Raw genomic sequence first — 16,723 nt, 5'->3', positions numbered from 1 at the left:
TCCAGAGGGAAATATGGCATCCGGAATGAGCACATTACTAATGGATCTTACATCTATTTTAGGGTCTGACTGGAAATCCTGGAGTCCCAGGTCCAGAAGGCAAACCAGGACCATTGGTAAGTCCTATGTTATTATATACTTTTGTAAAATAAATAAATTATTGTGCATCAACTTACAAAGATATTCTGTCAGTCAAGGCTTCAAAATCATTTATACAGTGTGTATCTCATGTCTGTGTCCTTTGGCCTATTTATCAAACATTTTAAAGAAGACAAAATATTGTGAACAAAACTTACATTTTTCCCAGTGGGGATTTCCTTCCTAGATCATATATACAAGATAGATAGATAGATAGATAGATAGATTTTTTTAAACCGACTCATAGAACTTTTTTTTTTAGTAGTTTTGTTTTAGTAATATGTTTTTTTCTTCGTAGATTTTTTTTCCCCTTATGTGTTATATAGTGTCTGGTATAGTGTATAAACTAAAAGATAACATTTTGGGGCTTTTTTATTTGTATCTTGCAGGGAGCTCCTGGAGAAGATGGGCGCACTGGTCCACCTGGTCCAATTGGAATTCGTGGTGAAACTGGAACTATGGGGCCTGCTGGTCCAAAAGGCAACAGTGTATGAACAATACACAATACTCATGATAAATAAAAATTCTAATTATTTATTTGTTTTCCTAATTATTTATGAAGCAATGTCTATTCAACAGGGAGATCCTGGAAAGCCAGGAGAACAAGGCAGTGCAGGAGTACCTGGACAAAGAGTATGTTACTATCTCCTTTTTTCCATGATTATTGTTTGTTGACCTAAAGTATCTTTTAAGAAATGTTCATTTTTATTTATCTTAATCAGGGAGCTCCAGGAAAAGATGGTGAAGTTGGTCCTTCTGGTCCTGCTGGCCCACCTGTAAGAAAAAAAGGAATATCTATAATTAACAAAGTTTACACATAGAATACATTCCAAATTATTTATAAACACTTTTAATTGTTTAGGGACCTGCTGGTGAAAGAGGTGAACAAGGTCCTCCTGGGCCTACTGGATTTCAGGTATTTTTTATTATTTGATTTAGTTTTTGTTTAATCTAAAGCAGATTACTGATAATATGGTAAATTAAGAAGTACATGCCAGAAGATATGATCTTCAAAGTTTCATTCACATAAGTTTTCCAGAAGACTAAGTGAATTAAGTAAATTGGTTATACTTTCTCCTTTATATGGAAGCTGATTACACCCACCCCATAACAGTATTATTTAAATAAGCCATGGATACTCTACAATGGAACCCCTGCCCTGTCTTATTTCATACATCAAAACTGTACAGCAGTGTTTCCCAACCTTTTTCGGGTCAGAGCACACTTCGGAAAAAAAACATTTCCACGGGGCACCCCTACCGAGGTTTACAAGCAAAAAAAAAAAAAGGAAAAAACGGTAAAAAAAAATGCAATGCACTATATCTATTTATCAGTGGGTATGTAGTTTAAAGGGCTGCTTTATACAGCAACTCATAAATGACGTCTTCTCTAATTTGCATCATTGCCTTCTCTTCTCCATCTGGTCCGGGCCACCATCACGATTTCTTCCACACACAATTCTTCACCGTTAAACCTGCAAAACAATTCTATTAGGCTCGACACTTTTTTTTACATGGGTGACAGAAGGGTGTAGAAGAGTGTACATGGGTGACAGAGGGGTGTAGAGGGATGTACAAAGGGGTGTAGAGGAGTGTACAGAGGGGTGTAGAGGAGTGTACATGGGTGACAGAGGGGTATAGAGGAGTGTACATGGGTGACAGAGGGGTGTAGAGGAGTGTACATGGATGAAAGAGGGGTGTAGAGGAGTGGACATGGGTGACAGAGGGGTGTAGAGGAGTGGACATGGGTGACAGAGGGGTCTAAAGGGGTGTACAGAGGGGTGTATAGGAGTATACAGAGGGGTGTAGAGGAGTACAGAGGGGTGTATAGGAGTATACAGAGGGGTGTAGAGGAGTGTACAGATGGGAGTAGAAAAGTGTACATGGGTGACAGATGGATGTAGAGGAGTGTACATGGGTGACAGATGGGTGTAGAGGAGTGTACATGGGTGACAGAGGGGTGTAGAGGAGTGTACATGGGTGACAGAAGGGTATAGAGAAGTGTACATGGGTGACAGAGGGGTGTAGAGAAGTGTACATGGGTGACAAATGGGTGTACATGGGGGACAAATGGGTGCAGAGGAGTGTAGATGGGTGACAGATGGATGCACATGGGTGACAGAGGGGTATAGAGGAGTGTACATGGGTGACAGAGGGGTGTACATGGGTGACAGAGGGGTATAGAGGAGTATACAGAGGGATAACAGAGGGGTGTAGAGGAGTGTAAATGGGTGACAGAGGGGTGTAGAGGAGTAGACATGGGTGATAGATGGGTGTACATGGGTGACAGAGGGGTGTAGAGGAGTGTACAGAGGGGTGTAGAGAGGCGTACAAGGGTGACAGATGGGTGTAGAAGAGTGAACATGGGTGACGGGGGCATAGGGGGTGACAGAGGGTGAATAGGGGTGGATTTGGGTGACAAGGATGTGGTCAGAGGGGTGGACAATGGAGGGTGAACATGGGTGACAGGGATGGACAGGGGTGAAAGAGGGTTGGATGGGGGTTGGACATGGATGACAGGAGGGTGGACATGGGAGACGGGGTTAGAGAGGTGGACAAGGATGACAAGGGGGTAAAAGAGAGGGACAGGAGTGACAGAGAGGGGTGGACTGGGGTGACAAGGGACAGATGGGTGAACAGGAGGGTGGACATGGGTAACAGGGTAGACTACGGGGTGAGACGGGGGTAAACATGAGTGACAGGGATGGACAGGGGAGTAGACAAGGCAGACATGGATGACAGGAGGGCGGACATGGGTGAGAGGGGGGGTGGACATGGGTGATGGGGATGATAGGAGGGTGGACATGTGTGAAAGGGGGGTGGACATGAGTGATGGGGGGTGGACATTAGTGACAGGGGGGGTGGACATGGGTGACAGGGGGGGTGGACATGGGTGACAGGGATGGACAGGGAGGTGGACAAGACAGACATGGATGACAGAGGGTGGACATGAGTGACGGGGGAGGGGGTAGAGGGTGGACCTGGGTGACGGTGGTGGTGGGGGGTTTGGGCAGGGTTGAGAAGGGGTAACGGAGGGGTGGAAAGGGTACGGTACCTTAAGTAAGCCGGCCCACGCAGCTTGCAGTTCCTCGGCAGGCACGGGAGACCAGCGCAGATGCCGCTCATTCCGCCCCAGGGTATCATTTTTGGCTCACTGCACCGCAAGGGAGAGGGGGACGCAGGGGGATACAGGGGACGCAGGGAGATGCTGTGTGTCATAAGCGCGCAGGCCAGGGCGGGACATTTAAAAAAAAAAAAAAGACGGCAAAATCCCGCAGCACCACGGTTGGGAATCACTGCTGTACAGGCTAACCTTAGAGTTTATTTGACTGGTGGCAACATTTCAATCATCACTTCTTTCTGACTAGAAGACGGTAGTGGCTCAATGGTTAGCACTATTGTCATGCAACTTTGGGGTCCTTGGTTCAAATACCATCAAGGACAACATGTGCAAAAGTTTGTATGTTCTTCCCGTGTTTGTTTGGGTTTCCTCCCATACTCCAAAACATACTATTAGCTAAATTTAGCTTGTGAGCACCAGTGGGGACAGGGAACCAATTTACAGTGCTGTAGAATCTGTGTGTGCTATGTACATAAATATTTCAGCATGGGAGACATTGCCTCATGGCAGGTATCAATACAAAGTGCAAAGAATGTATTTACATGGGCCCTATTCTAAACTGATATAACCAGTGAACAATACTCAACAATACTTGACAATTATACTGCCCAGTGTTAAATACCTCCTCTCTCTGTTCAATGTCAGATTGGGTGGAAGAGCTTTAGTAGCAGTACATTTTAAGAAAAAAAAGCATCTATTTGGTAATGTACAGAATAAGTGACAACTGACTGCTGACACAAAGTTATACAGATTTGCAAATAACTTCTATATAACAAATCTCAAGCCTTCCAGTACTTATTGACTGCTGTATTCTCCAGAGGAAGTTGTAAAATCTTTCCAGTCACACATGGTGTTCCCTGATGCCTCCTCTGTCCATGTTAGGAAATATCCAGAGCATAAGCAAATCCTCATACGAACCTCTCCTTCTTTGGACAGTTACTGATATGAACAGATTTGGCAACAGGGAGCACCATGTCTAACTGAAAAGACTACACAACTTCCTTCAGGGCATACAGCAGTTGATAAGTACTGGAGCGCTTGAGCTTTTTAAACAAGCACTGTTTAAGCAAATTTTGCATAAAACAATTGAACAAGCGTATATAAGAAACTTTCAAATATAGCTTATTAGACAAAAATGCTTATTTCTTCTGTTATCAAATTAACTGCTGAACTCAGCTCAGCTTTGTCCTGTGTATGCAAGACAAGCAATACAATTCTATGAAAGGGGGAGGAGGGAGCTCCATCCACCAGCTCTGGGAAAACTGCAAATAAGAGATGAAGCTTGCAGAGCAGAAATCTGCTGAAAAATGCCTTGTACAAGTTATATAATGGGCAGAAATAGTGCTGCTTTTTGTGTACAAACAGAGCAGAGAGAACGTTTTTTTTCTGGAGTACCTCTAAGGCTAGATTCACACTGTGGAATTTCTGGGCAGAATTTCTGCAGGAGCTCGAGCCGGCGGCACTAGGACCGTGTGGACTGCATTGCCGTCACCATAGATGGCAATGCATTTGTGAGCAGATCTCCCAAAAGATCCACCCAGAAATGCATTGCAGTATATGGGAGCAGCAATGCAGTCTGCTCAGTCCTTGTGCCGCCGGCTCGATCTCTGGCAGAAATTCCAGAGTGTGAACCTAGCGTTTTGTCATTTCTCACACTAAGGAATTGGAGAGGAATTTACTTCAGTATTTCTGCTCGCTTATTCTGCTCCAAATCATCCAACAATGAAAGTTCCATTGACTTTAATGGACTTTCCTCTGCCCCATTCACACTGAGGAATTTCTGTTAGCAGAATTCTGATGCTAAATTCTGTTTTACCTGAAGATAGAACCTGTTCATTATTCAGGCAGAACCCTTTTAAATGCCATGGTCACTTCCACTGTGAAATAACACTCTTTACATTTTTGTTAAAGGGGTACTCCGGTGAAAACCTTCTTTCTTTTAAATCAACTGGTGGCAGAAAGTTAAACATATTTGTAAATTACTTCTATTAAAAAATCTTAATCCTTCCAGTACTTATTAGCTGCTGAATGCTACAGAGGAAATTCCTTTCTTTATGGAACACTGATGACATCACGAACACAGTGCTCTCTGCTGACATCTCTGTCCATTTTAGCAACCATGAATAGCAAGTGTATGCTAAGGGAAGCATGGTGGCTCAGTGATTAGCACTGCTGCCTTGCAGTGCTGGGGACTTGGGTTCAAATCCCACTAAGGACAACAGTAAATAAAGTGTTATTATTATTATAATAACAACATCAGCAGAGAGAACTGTGGTCGTGATGTCATCAGAGAGCTTTCCAAAAAGAAAAGAATTTCCTCTGTAGTATTCAGCAGCTAATAAGTACAGGAAGGATTAAGATTTTTTAATAGAAGTAATTTACAAATATGTTTAACTTTCTGCCACCAGTTGATTTAAAAGAATAAAGGTTTTCACTGGAGTACCCCTTTAAATTACATTGGATTTTTCTAACCTTTTTATTTCCATATGTTATGGACTTCTCATAGTGATCATTTAAGATACATTTAAAAATATCCCACTTAGTGTCTGTACTCTTAACAGTGAATCAGGCTGTTTGAAAATCTGGCACATCTTACACTGGTGAAATTTAAACTCCACCCCCTCACTTTTTTCAAAAGTGGCTACATGGTGCAAACAATGCAAAGTTCTGGCACAATTTTGAATATACCCTCCCATTATCCTAGTCTGTAAGGTTAAGAAATGCGCTAAGCTAATCAAACTTTGTCTTACTCAGTAGTCTTAGTATTCTTATTATGCTTTTTTCTCTCCCCATATATTTCTACCCATAGAGATTCCACATCCATGTTATTTCCCTCACACATATCTTCCATCAATGTGACCTTTAGACAGGACTTTACAGTTAACCGCCCAGTCATAGCTATCATTCCGCCATGTTTTTATTATTCCTTCTACATTCCCAACTTTGTAGGGCTATTTTACCATCTGCATTGGAAGTTAAATTAGAAGCCTTTGCTACATATTTTATCAAAAATGCCGGACCAAAAAGCACAGCATGCTGCGTCAATTTGGTCCTGGAAAAGGCCAGATACCCAACAAACCAAATTTAAGTCAATGGGACCTATTGGCCGTCATTGGTGTCTGGCATGTAAAGTGATCCATGTGCATCATTATTTTTGTTGTTTTGCTCCTATGAAAGTGTGAATGGAGACCAATGCTCCTATAACGTATCTGTGCACAAGTCTAGAAATATATGAAAGCTTGATGTCTAAATAGTATACAATAAGGTGTTTTGTGTACTTTACAGGGTTTACCAGGTCCACCTGGGCCTCCTGGAGAAACAGGAAAGCCAGGAGATGAAGTAAGTTTGTTTTTGTGCATATTACATAGTTGAATAATGAATACTTCCAGTTTGTGAAAAAAATGAATAAAAAAAAGAAAAACAAAGCAAGAAAATATTTTTTTTCTTCTAATTTACAAATAATTGGAAGTAGAGATGTCACAGTATATTAGTTACAGCAATGTAAATCCTTTAAAAAAGCAGGACGCATGGAGCAATATTGGTATGGCAATTCTTTGATGGGCATGATTTGGTTCTGTTTATTTTGTTTAGTTTTGTTAAACTCTCTTTTGTTTAAGTTTTTTTTAACTCATTTAGTATCCTGAACTTTTTGTTGTTCATACTACCAAAAAAGTTAACTTTAATTCCTTTTCATTAAGTGTATATTTTTTATGATTTTTTTAAATTTATTTTTTTACTTTGTTACCTTAAACTATTCATTATTCTGGAGAGAAATGATCATTTAGTACCTAGAAGGCATTTGTAACTGTATTCTTTCAAAAAATTTACTCTGCGCAGATTTATCAAAATCTGTGCAGAAGAAAAGTGGAGCACTTTCCCATAGTCACTAATCAGTTAATCAATTTTAAAAGGCCTCTGAAAAATGAAAGAGACAATCTGATCGGTTGTCCCCCAACTTCTCTCTCTGTCACAAGATCTGCTCTGCCGCCTACTAAAACATAAGCAATACCCTCCTGGTCTACATCCTAACTCTATAAAAACACAAAAGGAATATGCTGATTGGGCAAAAATTATACAAATGACAATAACGCCATCCATTCGAAAAACAAATCAATCCGAATGCAATTTTATCATGCTTGGCAGAAACGTAACAAAAACATTCAAATATATTCATTATTAGACAGTTTTATACACGAGAGCAAAACGAGAGCAATTGCTACTGATAAAAAAATATTTTTATTAAACACCATGTTAAAAACAAATACATATGAGAATATTATTTTAAATACAATGTTAGGTGGGTAAATAGACTCTGAATCCAAGAAGATGAAGATGGGACAGGTCACACTTGTAACATAATGTCACTAGACAGTGTACAAAACAATGTAATTAGCAGCAATATATAGGTCTCACTACATTTAATGTGCCTATAGGGATTAGGGAGTAACAGGGCTTTAGCCTCCACAAGTAATCAGTCTTAAGTACTGACTAGACATGCATTACTCCCCATACAAAATACATACAGTATACCATGCACTGCAAAACTCACCCATGGTAGGGTCCTGTCACCACCGCCCCAATGTTCGCATGCTTGATGGACTTTCTTCTATTAGTTACAAAATAAATTGTGCATGTCCAGTAATGTTCTATTAACAGTAATACTTTTGAATTATTAACTTTTGCAGGGAGTTCCTGGAGATTCTGGTGCTGCAGGCCCACTTGGTCCAAGGGTAATGATTTTATTTATCTGAAAATGTTTGATTATAGTAGTCAAGTTCTTTTTAAGTTTTTTAGTAAAGGGGTATTCCGCCCCTAGATATCTAGGGGATAAGATATCTGATCCCTGGGTTCCTGCCACTGGGGACCCCTGCGTTCTCAGTATTGGCACCCTATTGTGATCACAGCACAGAGGAAAATCTCTGTGCGGGATGATGGGGCAATACAGGGGCCAGACTTCACGGCTCTGGCCCCTGATGCTGTTACGTCCCACCCCCTCAAGACAAGTCTTTGCATAGGAGATAAGATGTCTAGGGGCGGAGTACCCCTTTAAGGCAATAATAATAAAGCATTTATTTTCTAATAGGGAGAACGTGGTAATCCTGGCGAAAGAGGAGAACCTGGGGCTTCAGGACTACCAGGTGAAAAGGGAATGGCTGGTGGTCATGGACCTGATGGACCAAAGGTGAGTTATCAAATCAGAGTACAAACAAAAATGTTTTTTTTTTTTTATAATATGTATATACTCAAGGGGATGATTATAGTGTTAGGGTGTTATAGTGCAGTAGTGAAGAAGTCTCTTGGGGAGGCAGACTGTAATGTCACGTGGCAATTAGATACTTTCTACTGTCACCCAGATCCTTCTCAGTTTAAATGGTAGTTGCAATTGGAAATGGATTTGTGATTTGCTCGAAGAAGGCTTCGACTTAAAGTGGACTCACAAATAGGCCGTAACTGAAACTAGAAGATCTAACTAGTCTGTGACGGACTAGTCTGCCTACTTAGAACAAAGCTATGAAGTGCTCACTCTTCTCTGGCATTAGACAGACTAAAAAAAAGGCCTATACCTCTAAGGAGAAGGGGCTGAACTAGGAAATCCCCCCCTCAGCCTTTCTGGAAACTTCTACATAAAAGCAGACTAAGGGGTTTATCATGTGACCAACGAATCACTCAGTTGATGCAAATATGCAGCTATTTAACCCTTACATTCTCAGAATACCTCAGTGTATGCTATCATGGCAGTGTTATACAGAAAGTGAACTCCCAATAACCCACGTACCCACACAACAAATTCTTATATTTTGTAGTTGGGAAATGGGCACCAGGGCATATATGGCTTTTTTATTTGACAGTACATCTATCATTTAATTACATATTTTACTGCTTTCATTGTATGCAAAACAAATATTTTGCTTCCAAAATATCTTAACCATCCTTACAAGTTTGTGATGTCCTTTTCAATATATTATTATTATGACCAAAGGGAAGTCCTGGTCCAGCTGGCACTCCTGGTGATGTAGGACCTCCTGGTCTTCAAGGTATGCCTGGCGAAAGAGGCATTGCAGGAACCCCAGGTCCGAAAGGTGACAGAGTAAGTGGTTTTATATATTATGTTTTAACTTCTTTAATATACTATAATGTAATAAGATGAAATGCATTTTTTTTTTCTTCTTCAGGGAGGTATGGGGGAAAAAGGTGCTGAAGGAACCCCTGGTAATGATGGTGCAAGAGTAAGTACATGTGCTACTACGACCTATGAACTTTTAGCATCCATTGGATAGACAATATTCCCACTAACCCTAACGAATAGCTGTGTTGAGGCAGAGTAAGCAACGTGACTTAGTAATGTATGATAATTCAATAGATACTCAAGGTCAGTCTTTACGAGAATGGAAACACACAGATTTATTGATAAAAAAAAAAAGATTAATCAGATATTGAACACCCAAATAGATTATCCAATGTTCTAACTTTTTTGCTTTTTAGTCCATATATGTACTTCTAGATGAATTTATAAAAACTGAATTTATAAATACCTTCCTATATTACAGAAATATGACAATAATGACAAAACGATCACTTTCATTAATGCTTTAGATGACAGAATATTTGTACTTTGCAGCACTGAGACACATTCACACTTCTTGTAATGCCCTTTTACATGGATTGAAATACAGAGAAACAAATTCTTGTAGAAATGCTCATTTCCAATGTGAAAGGCACAGAAATCAGCAGCTGAACAAGTAAATGCTCATTCATTGGCTGATCACATTTTCTATGAAGCAAAGTTGTTTGTTGGCAACATTTATAGCTGTGTAAACAAGAAAAAAGGAGCCGCCTCAATAATCGAAATGAGTGGCTATACAAATGATGCAGCAGTCATTATGTACGGCTGTTCAATGCTGACAATTGGACTTTCATTAACAGGTAACTCTGCCTGTGTAAAATAATACTTAGCCTGAGTAAGACCACCCCCTATTAGTAAATGGGTTCAGATTGGCACCTTTTTTAGAAGTGTTAGTATAACCACAAGTACAAACTTGATTTCCATCGTATAATGTTTCATACATTAAACATATTTATTACAGGGTCTTCCAGGACCTCTTGGTCCTGCTGGTTCTGCAGGTCCTGCTGGTGAAAAGGTAAATATGATTTAATATTATAAAAATATCAGTTTTAACAAAACATCAATTATAGTTAACAGATTTTATACTTTAGGGTGAACCAGGACCAAGGGGAGTTATAGGACCAGTTGGATCACGTGGAACTCCTGTAAGTAATTTGTTCCTATGACATTTATGGTAAAAAGTGTAGCTAAAAGACTTGTAGCACTGTTATTAACGTCGTTTTCTTTTTTTTTTTTAGGGTTCTCGAGGTGAAAATGGTCCAACCGGTTCTGTTGGCTTTGCTGGACCACCAGTATGTCCTTTTTAAACTATTGTCTTAAGTGTCTTACATTCAATATTTTTAAGGGATAGTCTGTTAACTATTTGTTTGGTATTTGTTTGGTTGTTTAGTTTTAAATGTGACACTTAGATAGTTACCATGTTCTGAAAAAGGGCTGCATGTTACATTACTATTATATATAATTTTACAGTTGTAGTCTACAGTGGGGCAAACATTTAATTAATGTTTTTTCTAATCTAATGTAAAGAAAAAATAAAGATAGAAAATGTAATTGCCTATATTGCCTTTAAGTTTACATAAAATATTTCTAAACAATATTAGTATGTATTCATTTTGGGATTACTTATATTACATGGGAAATTGATACAATTAATGGAGAAAGGAGGTATGCCAATTTCTGAATATAATAGTTGGATGACTTGTTCAAGTAATGACCATTAAAGAGACTGTCTCATCAGAAAGAAATATGGTATTATATGTTCTACATTCTGAAGAACTGGTCCCCCCATATTGTCCAGGAGCCCTAGTAATGTATATGGACAAGGGCTGTCTTCATTAGACAACCCCCTTTTTAATCCTTTTATCACAAAATTTTACTGCTTTGAATATATTTTAAATTGTATTTTGATAAAAAAAATGTTTTTTAGGGACCTGATGGACAACCTGGTGTAAAAGGAGAGCCTGGAGAGCCTGGTCAAAAGGGTGATGCTGGATCTCCAGGTCCACAAGGTCTTTCAGGATCTCCTGGTCCTCCTGTAAGTAGAGCCCTTAGATTCCAAATCATTGTATTATATATCACATTAACTAATTCAGTGCACATATTTACAGATAACAGCATTTATGTACAGTAGATATGTGCTAACATGCAATCAACATTCCCATACTATTCTTTAAAGTGTGTTATATACTTTAATTTATAACTTTGAATTACTAATCAAGCATATTTTTATGCACTTGTTAAATTAAAACTGAGTATAACATTTAGCATAAGATCTGTTGGGACACTATAGCAAATAATAGCAGAACTCAACATTAGTGTACCACATGTTGCCTAAGCATGCACTGCGTGTAGTTGCTGAAGACAGTTTGGCTATAGTATCAGATGATTACATCATGTTCCACTGTTCGGAAATCGAGAGAGAATGGTACAAAGTCATGACAAATGGACAATATGTTGACTGAAAAACTTTGGATAGACTCTGATTATGGTAATCATGGTCTTCCTGGTGAACTTTTGCCTGGGATGCAAGCACATAGCACTAGCTCACCCAATTAACTCTGCCTCCCAGGGAAGGGCTGGCAAACTTTAGCCTGGAAGATAAGCACAGTACTGGCCCACCTGTTTAACTCTAACTCCCCATATCATCCTTCTACTCTGCAACAGCACTAATAGGGTATATAACGAAAAAGAAAGTTATAATTATTATATATGCAGTTAACAAATGTAAGACAATTTTCCATAATAATAAATCTAAATAAATCATATTGTTACCAAATATTGTTACCAATATTACCATTATACTGTTACTTACCAAATCCAGTAAAAAGCTAGGTTTCCACACAGGTCTTTTTTCTAGCTTTTTTTTTTCAGAAAAATGCCACTGCAGTTTTTGAGCCTTATGCTATGTCTATGTCTCATAGACGCTATGCATTCTGTGCAGACTCAGCACAAAGAATGAACGTGTACATTCTTTGTGCAGACAAGGATAAAGGAATTTCCATGCTGGAAACACCTGTCATGGAAATTCTGCCATGTGCACAGTGCAGCACAATCCCGTTGAATTCAATGGGACTCTGCTGCAGCAGAATCTCTGTGCCTTATTCTAATACAGAATCTGGTACAGAAATTTTACTGTGTAAGCATGGCTTTAGCCAGAAGTGTTTTCAAGAGGAATGGGGAAATATAGAGGAATGAATTAAACTTCTCTTTACTACTGGAACCACTTCTGACTTTGGCTCAAAAATTGCAGTGGCAATTTTCCAAAAAATCGCTAGAAAAAACCCATGTGTGAAAACCTAGCTTTACAATGTCAATATTATCAATAATACCAGTAAACAAGAAGAAAATATTATCACAATATATTTTGCCATCATACTGTTACTGACAAAATCCTGTATGCTTGGACAAATATTACCAATAAAATCAGTATACAAGGAGTGATTATCATCATACATATTACTATTATACTGTTACTGACAGATCCTGTATACTGGGAACAATACTATGGAAATACCAGTATACAAGAGGAAATATTATCACCATACACATTACCATCATTCTGTTACTGACCAAATCCAGAATACTGAGATCAATATTGCCAATAATACTGGTCCTTTTTCCGTGCTTGAACATAGCTTAAGCAAATAGACATGTACTGTATACATACATATTACTGGTGATAATAAGAAATAACATTTTGAATATATGATAGTCTATAATATTTTCTTGACAAGAAAAAGAACAATAATCAAATTATATCAATTGACTATCTATCCTGTTTGGTTAAGCCAGAAAAATGTGACCTTGTGCAAGAGCTTGCAAGCTATTAGTTTAAGGATTGGGTCACATATTTTAAAAGTAAAAGCAAAATACAGCCATAAAATCAGCGTACAAAATGGCCAAATTTGGAATCTGCACTATAGAAGTCTGTGGAAAAGTGTCCGTCCCATCAGTGCACACATGGCCGTAATTCCAATGTCAGATTTACCGCCTCCCACTTTTTCATAAACATTGATAGTGCAAATTATTAGATTAAAAATACAGCTGCTTTTAATATCAATATTTAGATTTTTATTTTACAGTATGTGAACCCAGCCTGTTTTCAACCTGATTTACAGCCGTTTTCATGTTAACAAACAGCATTTTCAGGCATTTTTTTGCCTTTGGTTTCTAAGGCTAAGTTCACACTATATAACATTTTCAGGTGTTTTCTATTTTATATATCCATTTTTATCTGTAATCAGTGAAAATGTTAAAGGAAATATGGATGAGAATTTTACACAGTGTAAACTTAGTCTAAGAGTTTAAAGGACATTTTCATATACCATCTATTAGGTTGCTCTTCTTTAGATCATATTATATATATGCATTTATAAGAAATGTGTATGTACTTCCTAGGATAGTGTGCATTTTTGCAGTATATGCATGTGACTGTTTATAGATAGGCATGTTCCTGGAACCACAATATTGAAACACACCCCTGCAATATGTTGATATGTATACAGTATACCAAATAAGGCCATTTAATAGTAAGATAAAAATCGATTTAGCCTAAACTTGTAAAACTGTTGTGTTGTTTTAGGGACCTCACGGTGTGCCAGGACTAAAGGGTGGTAGAGGAACACAAGGGCCTCCTGTAAGTACTTCATAATTCATAACTGCATATCATGTTTTTATTATTTTATGCTAGGATATTTCATATATTATTCATTTTTAAGGGAGCAACAGGATTCCCTGGATCTGCTGGAAGAGTTGGGCCACCTGGTTCTGCTGTGAGTAAAGCAAAACACATTTTGCCTATATGTAACAAAGCATGAATATCTACCGTATTTAAATAATTTTGTAACTTTGTAGTTGGGAATTGCATTCTCCAGCATTTCTGTAAGATATATATTTATTAAATTTTTTAAGGGAGCTGTTGGTCCTCCCGGTCCTATTGGTGAACCAGGAAAGGAAGGTCCCCCAGGTCTACGTGGTGAGCCTGGCGCACATGGTAGAATTGGAGACAGAGGTCCTGCTGGCCCAGGGGGTAGTCCTGGTGATAAAGGAGATCCTGGAGATGATGGACAATCGGTAAGTTGAAAAAGATTAATAAAAACCAAAATCATCATTATAGGTGTCAGATTATGAAGATAAATAATAGTGGGACCTTACTTTGAAAAAAAATACTTGTTATTTGTACACATATACTTTATTTCTGTCTTTTAATTATATATTTCTTCAAGTTTACAATTGCTTATTTTTTATATATTTTTAAGAATAATACCCAACCTACTCAGTTTTAAGTGTTCTCTAAAAACACATACTTTTAGGAAAGCCTATCACATTTCCTAAGTTATCTTTCTCACTTTTATCCCCCTTCTTGCAGTAATGTCCCCCATGCACTCACTTATCTGCACTTTAAATCAGTATATGCATAGATACTGGCTAGTTGACTGGCCTATCCATTATTATTTTTGCACTACCTTATTGGCTGCACTCTTGTACACTTAAAGCACTTTCTGCCTTTTGTCTTAACCGTATGGCTTGTGAACAGGGTCCCCTTATCTCTTAATTTGACAATTAGCTTATAATTCTGTAATATCTAATTTTGTCAGAATTTTAAAATTGTGTTTCATTATTTTTCTCAGGGACCTGATGGCCCGCCTGGTCCATCTGGAACAACTGGTCAGAGGGGTATAGTTGGCATGCCCGGTCAGAGGGGAGAAAGAGGCATGCCTGGACTTCCAGGTCCAGCTGTAAGTATCATAAAAAAGCATGTTTTTTATTGCTGTATGGAAGGTTAGAAAATATTTCAGTATGTGAGATTTGCAAGGAGAAGGCAATCGCAGGATAACACCATTGCATACAATAAGCAATATTGAAGTGTTTTTATTTCATGAATATTTTTCATTTTATTACATTATGGACAATTAGATCAAAAGGATTCACAGCTTAAAATATTTAGGTTTTAAACAGCATTTGTTTCTGAAGTTATTGACCTCTGGAGGATCACCATGGTTTGATTTTATTCTCATTAGGAGATTGGTACAGATGTGGTTACACTATATTGTAATGTGAAACAATGTTCAAGTACGCCAAATATGATATCATGTTTATCAAAAAAATATATATAAGAGATTATACAGTACATAATCAACCAAAAAAATACCCATCAAAATACATTTGTATGGCTTGTTTCTTAGTATATCTAAAAATAAATACACACATATTGAAATCTATTGATTTAACATTCTGCATACATTTTTTACAGATGTTTTACTATTTTATGTTTAACTTTTTAGGGATCTCCTGGAAAACCAGGTCCTACTGGTTCCCCTGGAGATAAAGGCCCATCTGGTCCTATTGGTCTTCCTGGTGCTAATGGTCCTGTTGGTGAACCAGGTGCAGAGGTAAATGCAGCCCTTCCTTTCCTAGTAAAGCCAGTCAACAAAAGTATTGATTCAAGTTGTTACATATACTATGTGTTTCTTAGCCGTTATGTCATTTACCAACTCGTTCTGCATTCCCATATCAAATACAGATTTAGTTGTGGATAAGCTACATTGATATGAAATAAAAAATAAAAAATAATAATTTACTTTTACATTTTTAGTTGGAAGCACATATATTATATCAGAGTAAGGCCATGTTCACACATAAAATAAATAGTAAAGTACATCCATAAAATAGTAATAAAATTGTAATAAAATACTTCCATATTTTTATTCTGATAATATGCACAATTAAGTCAATGAAAAAGTAGATTTAAAAAAGTGTTTATATTCCAGTGTTGGGACCATGGACTGTTAGTCACTTTTCTTGTGCACATTATTAGATTATTCATTTAACAATGTGTGAACATAGCCTCATGGATCAACTTTAGGTATATATTACTGGCTGTGGCAACAAAGTTGAACTATTTTTATTTGCATGACTAATATGCTAATATGAATATTTTTAGGGTCCACATGGAAATGACGGTGCACCTGGACGTGATGGAGCTCTGGGAAAGCGCGTATGTGTGCTTGATTTTTACATGAATATGCAGTCTTGCAATATTTGGTGGCAAGAATAATATATAATTCATAGATTGTTTATTGGTATCATTATACTTATACTTATGAGAAACAGTGATTAGAGGTATATAAACCTTAATTTACATATTTAACTAATGTAAGCAATGAGAGTTACTGTAGAGATTCGAGATTAACGTTCAGATTTTAATTTACTATCCTAGGGAGATCGTGGTGATCCAGGACCTGAGGGTCTTGCTGGAGCTCAAGGTGCTCCAGGAACACCAGGACCAGTCGGTGCTTCAGGGGAAGCTGGGCCAAGAGGTGAACCAGTAAGTTAATGGAT

General features: G+C 38.0%; 1 protein-coding gene across 1 annotated transcript in view; it reads left to right on the top strand.

The window, feature by feature from the left end:
* The window catches only part of COL5A2 (collagen type V alpha 2 chain), a 186,072-nt gene that overhangs the window by 136,922 nt on the left and 32,427 nt on the right, over positions 1-16,723 (top strand). Inside the window, exons 26-46 of the mRNA XM_056534314.1 lie at positions 63-116; positions 528-626; positions 718-771; positions 861-914; positions 1,001-1,054; positions 6,544-6,597; positions 7,944-7,988; positions 8,342-8,440; positions 9,239-9,346; positions 9,432-9,485; positions 10,344-10,397; positions 10,474-10,527; positions 10,621-10,674; positions 11,310-11,417; positions 13,965-14,018; positions 14,101-14,154; positions 14,294-14,455; positions 15,013-15,120; positions 15,667-15,774; positions 16,326-16,379; positions 16,602-16,709. Coding sequence (XP_056390289.1) covers positions 63-116; positions 528-626; positions 718-771; positions 861-914; positions 1,001-1,054; positions 6,544-6,597; positions 7,944-7,988; positions 8,342-8,440; positions 9,239-9,346; positions 9,432-9,485; positions 10,344-10,397; positions 10,474-10,527; positions 10,621-10,674; positions 11,310-11,417; positions 13,965-14,018; positions 14,101-14,154; positions 14,294-14,455; positions 15,013-15,120; positions 15,667-15,774; positions 16,326-16,379; positions 16,602-16,709 — 1,593 coding nt within the window. The remainder of the gene's footprint in view (positions 1-62; positions 117-527; positions 627-717; positions 772-860; positions 915-1,000; positions 1,055-6,543; positions 6,598-7,943; positions 7,989-8,341; positions 8,441-9,238; positions 9,347-9,431; positions 9,486-10,343; positions 10,398-10,473; positions 10,528-10,620; positions 10,675-11,309; positions 11,418-13,964; positions 14,019-14,100; positions 14,155-14,293; positions 14,456-15,012; positions 15,121-15,666; positions 15,775-16,325; positions 16,380-16,601; positions 16,710-16,723) is intronic.

This window comes from Hyla sarda, chromosome 8 (genome assembly GCF_029499605.1).
Source record: "Hyla sarda isolate aHylSar1 chromosome 8, aHylSar1.hap1, whole genome shotgun sequence".
Classification (NCBI taxonomy): domain Eukaryota; kingdom Metazoa; phylum Chordata; class Amphibia; order Anura; family Hylidae; genus Hyla; species Hyla sarda.
The sequence above is the reverse complement of the archived record's forward strand: the minus strand, read 5'-3'. Positions and strand labels throughout refer to the sequence as shown.